This window comes from Gopherus evgoodei, chromosome 21, assembly GCF_007399415.2.
Source record: "Gopherus evgoodei ecotype Sinaloan lineage chromosome 21, rGopEvg1_v1.p, whole genome shotgun sequence".
In the NCBI taxonomy this organism is placed as follows: Eukaryota; Metazoa; Chordata; order Testudines; family Testudinidae; genus Gopherus; species Gopherus evgoodei.
In genome coordinates this window covers 9640771-9645920 of record NC_044342.1, presented here as the reverse complement: position 1 = coordinate 9645920, position 5150 = coordinate 9640771, and the positions used below count along the sequence as shown (strand labels likewise).

At 41.1% G+C, this 5150-nt stretch overlaps 1 protein-coding gene across 1 annotated transcript; it reads right to left on the bottom strand.

Annotated features, from left to right (window-relative positions):
* Positions 1–3433: 3433 nt before the first annotated feature.
* Positions 3434–4366, bottom strand: LOC115638215 (olfactory receptor 14C36-like). Its single transcript, XM_030539791.1, has one exon. It carries the CDS (start codon positions 4364–4366, stop codon positions 3434–3436), a length of 933 nt encoding a protein of 310 aa, XP_030395651.1.
* Between the last annotated feature and the right edge of the window lie 784 nt (positions 4367–5150).

The following is a 5150-nucleotide window of genomic DNA, read 5'->3' as shown; positions in this document are numbered from 1 at the left end:
GTAAATAATGTTTTTCAAATGTTTAAGAAGCTTAATTTAAAATTAAATTAAAATGCAGAGCCCCCTAGGCCAGTGACCAAGACCTAGGCAGTGTGAGTGCCACTGAAAATCAGCTCGCGTGCCACCTTCGGCACCCGTGCCATAGGTTGTCTACCCCTGGTCTAACCAGTAGTAAATCACCAGAACCAGACGGTATTCACCCAAGAGTTCTGTGAAATTACAGTATTTGAAATTGTGGTATGAAAGCTATCATTTAAATCAGCTTCTGTGCCAGATGACTAGAGGATAGCAAATGTCACACCAATTTTTAAAAAAAGGTTCCAGAGGTAATCCTGGCAATTGCAGTCTGGTACGCCTGACTTCAGTACCGGGCAAAGTGGTTGAAACTATAGTTAAGAACAGAATTATCAGATACATAGATGAATGTGATTTGTTGAGGAAGAGTCAAAATGTTTTTTGTAAAGGGAAATTATGCCTCATTAATCTACTAGAAATCTTTGAGGGGGTCAACATCAGGTGGAAAAAGGGGATCCAGTGGATATAGTGTATTTAGATTTTTAGAAAGCCTTTGACAAGGTCCCGCACCAAAGGCTCTTAAGCAAAGTAATCTGCCATGGGAATAGAGGGAAGGTCCTCTCATGGATCAGTAACTGGCTAAAAGATAGGAAACAAAGGGCAGGAATAAATGGTCATTTTTTCAGAATGGAGAGAGAAAAATTGTGGTGTCCCCCCAGGGATCACTACTGTGACCAGTACCGTTCAACTTATTTATAAATGATCTGGAAAAAGGGGTAAAGAGTTGAGGCGGCAAAATTTGCAGATGATATAAAACAATTCAAGAGAGTTAAGTGCAAAGTAGACTGTGAAGAGTTACGAAGAGATCTCATAAAACTGGATAACTGGGCAACAAAATGGCAGATGAAATTCAATGTTGATACAAAGTAATGCACATTGGAAAACATAATCCCAACTATAGATTTAAAATGATGGGGTCTAAATTAGCTGTTACCCTCAAGAAAGAGATCTTGGAGTCAATGTGGATAGTTCTCTGCAAACTTACACTCAATATGCAGTTGCTGTCAAAAAATGTGAACAGAATGTTGGGAATCATTAGGAAAGGCATTGCTAACACATAAAATATCATATTGCCTTTATATAAATTCATGGTGATCCCATATCTTGAATACTATGTGCAGGTAATTTGCTCTATCTAAAAAAAACATATATTGGAATTGGAAAAGGTGAAAAAAAGGGCAACAAAATGACTGGGGGTATGCAATGGCTTTCTGTATGGGGAGAGATTAATAAGACTGGGACTTTTCAGCACGGAAAGGAGACAACTAAGAGGGATATGATAGAGGTCTATAAAATTATGACTGGTGTGGAGAAAGTAAATAAGGAAATTTACTCCTTCTCATACCAGAAGAACTAAAGGTCACCCAATGACTTTAATAGGCAGCAGATTTAAAACAAACAAAAGGAAGTATTTCTTCACACAAAGCATAGTCAACTCGTGGAACTCTTTCCCAGAGGATGTTGAGAAGGCCAAGATTATAATATGGTTCAAAAAGAATTAGATAAATTCATGGAGGATAGGTCCATAAATGGCTATTAACCAGGATGGGCAGGAATTATGTCCCTATCTTCTGTTTGCCAGAAGCTGGGAATGGGCGACAGGATGGATCACTTGATGATTTCCTGTTCTGTTCATTCCCTCCGAGGCACCAGGCATTGGCCACTGTCAGAAGACAGGATACTGCGTTAGATGGACCTCTGGTCTGACCCAATATGTCCGTTCTTATGTTCTTATCATGTCTAGTTTATATGAATTTGAGATTCTCATTTCTTAGAACCTCCATCCCATTTAAATAACCATAAAATATTCTATGATATTGATATCACGGTTCATAGAGAGAAACCTGTGAAATGGGCACCCAGCTGGGAAATTGGTTGATGAATGTATAGAAACTCACTAGGTATCATAACAGAGATAATGAGGAATTAGAGAGCAGGAAAAAGCCCAGTCATGGACACTCACCCAGAGGAAGGATGTACTCCAGCAGGACACAGGTCTCCTCAGAGGTACCCCAGGAAAGAGTGGGGAAAAGAGGTGTCACGACTGTAAAAAATGGGGTTGTATCTCTCAGAATTGCCCCATCTATCCACGGATGGTGAGAGCAGTCCCAGAACAGCTGTTTGCGTCTCAGCCTTATGGAGTTAACTTTGTGACTGGTTCAGGCTCTTTGCACACTAAGGAAGATGTAGCTGCATCGTTATGCCCTATGCATTTTCCCCCTCTCAGAGCAATTGTAACAGGCTGTCTATAGATTGAGGCAGGTGTTGCATTGGTTAACTGAGGAGAGCCGACTCCATTCCATGAGTGATTGGCTCGTGCAAGACTCAGGGAGACATTGCTCTATTGATTACACTTGGCTTTTGTCTTGGGAAACATTTTCAAGCTTTCCTTTTCAACCACGAGGATTAGAAAACGGCTATAGTAGGAAATGGAAGCTGAGATTCTCTTGTAATGTCATGACTCCTGGAGCCAAAGCCTTGGACACTGGTTTATAGTCCTTAAACATTAATCAGGCCTTAAATGCTTTCCTAATACCACGTTTCCATATGCAGAGTTGCTTATGTTGGGATATTGTGTGAACTTGAGCTGGCAAGGGACATAGTCTCTATAATAGTGTCTGGGTGAAGAGGCAGTTGCTGAGATGACGAAGAAGAGGGGACGTGTGCAGAAGGCAATCTTTCTAATAACATTAAAATAATTGTTTAAAAGGAACTCAGCTAGCCACACACTTACAGAAACTTGTTTTAAATTCTTCATCCCTAGGGAAAGGGAAACCTCTGGTCTCTCCGAAAACCCTTTCTAAGAGATTATGACATTGACAACGTGACTAAATGAAAGAATAATCTGATTCCTACATTTAATCAAACATATTCCACCCTGCAAATTCCTATCGCAAAAAGTCATCTGTAACAAAAGAAAAGTCAACCAAAGAATCAACAAAATGAAACAAGAAAAAAAAACAATCAAGCAAACAAACAAACCAAACCTTTCAAACTCCACCTACAATTTCTACCCCCAAAAAGAAGAAAAGAAAGAGATTTCATGTTCACTAGTAACCTAGCTATGGCTGTTGATATTCTGTGCAACATGCCCAGATAGTATGGCAATGTTAGCAGTATAAATCCCAAAGAGAAATAGGTGTGTATGTACATTTATGGATAGATATCTAGATTCTGATCTTATTTACACTGGTGTAATTCTAAACTAACTCATTTAACTTCAAAGGAATTAGTCTGGATTTTATGAATTCATAAACAGATTGCACCGTGTTCTCAAGGAGACAATTTTGTCATAAGTTGATTATATCCACGAAGAAGCTCAGAATGACATCTCAATCAAGTACTAATGATGGACATTTTAATTCTTGGTAATAAACCTCCAAACAATCAGTTTCTTTAATGCAGCTCTGATCTCCGTGTTTCTCATGCTGTAGATGATCGGATTCATCACTGGAGGCACCAGGGAATATAGAACACCCATCATGAGATCCACATTTGATGCTGAGCTGGAGGTGGGTTTCATGTACTCAAAGAAGCCAGTGCAAAGTAACAAACAGACCACAATGAGGTGAGGAAGGCAAGTGGAGAAGGCTTTACGCTGGCCCTGCTCAGAGGGGATTCTCAGCACTGCTTTGAAGATCTGAACATAAGACAGAATTATAAAGACAAAGCAGTTTAAACTTAAAAACACACCAAAGGCAAGAAGCCCAATTTCACTGAGGTATGAGTCAGAACAGGCGAGCTTGAGTAGCTGGGGGATTTCACAGAAGAACTGGTGGATGACATTTGTCTGGCAGAAGGGTAACCTGAAAGTGTTCCCGGTGTGCAATGCAGAGTAGACAATACCAGTAATCCAGGCACTGGCTGCCATTTGGACACAAGCTCTCCTGTTCATTATGCTCTCGTAGTGCAGTGGTTGGCAGATGGCGACATATCTGTCATATGCCATGATGGTGAGTAAGGCAAGATCAGTTGAAGTGAAGATTACAAACAGAAACACTTGGGTGACACATCCGGGATAAGAAATTACCTTGGTGTGCATGAGGGAATTGACCATGGATTTGGGGATGGTGACAGAGATGGAACCAAGGTCTAGGATGGATAGGTTCACGAGGAAGAAGTACATGGGGATGTGAAGATGGTGGTCAAGGGCAACAGCTGTGATGATGAGAAGATTTCCCATCAGGCCTACCAGGTAAATCATCAGGAACATCACAAAATGTAAAATCTGCAGCTCCCGAATGTCAGAGAATTCCAGAAGGAACTTGGACAAGGTGGTTTCGTTGGACATTTTCTATCTCAGTTCATTGTGTGATGGCTGTGGAGGGAAAGACAAAGACAGTGGTGGGGATTACAGTAACAGCAGGAGTGGCCCTGATTCCCCGCAGCAATATCTCATATTGTGAATTTCAACAATGCACATCACTTATCACTGCTATTAACTAGGAATGAGTTATCACACACCTGAATTGGTGTGTCTTCCTTAAAGTCAATGGAGCTACATCAGTTTGCACCATCTAAATTTCTGGCTCAGGATGTGGCTTGATAAAACGCCATGTGAAGGATGGAGCAAAGCACAACCCAATGCAACATTCTAGCCAAGATGGATTCTCTCTTGCTACAAACAGCAGGCTGTGAACTTGGGCTTGAAACTAAAATGCCAAAACTGCCTGATATCCAATTTCCAGGAAAATATGACATAGACTCATTTAATATCCTTCATTAGAGCTCGTCTGTATTGATTCTACTGCAGCACCACATAGATTACCTACTCCCTGCTTATGTATTCATTTATGACGCAAAATCCCACTTCCATCTCTGTGTACCAATGAGAATTGCTCAGCTACCTCACTGCTGCATCGTTTACCTCTGTCATGTTATGTCTGTGCGAGTCTTTTGCCGTCAGGAGACTTGGGTTCCTGGCTCTGCCACTGACCTGCTGTGTGACTTTGGGCCAGTCATTTCCCTGTTCCTCTGTTTCCCCTCCATCCCATTCTCTGCCTTGCCCTCTGTGAAAAAAGGCTGTGCCTTGTTATGTGTATATTCGGTGACCCATTTACAGCATTTGTGTTTAG

Bases quoted from the DNA above. Each gene is read 5' to 3' on its own strand.
- LOC115638215 (XM_030539791.1), bottom strand. From the start codon at position 4,366: ATGTCCAACGAAACCACCTTGTCCAAGTTCCTTCTGGAATTCTCTGAC.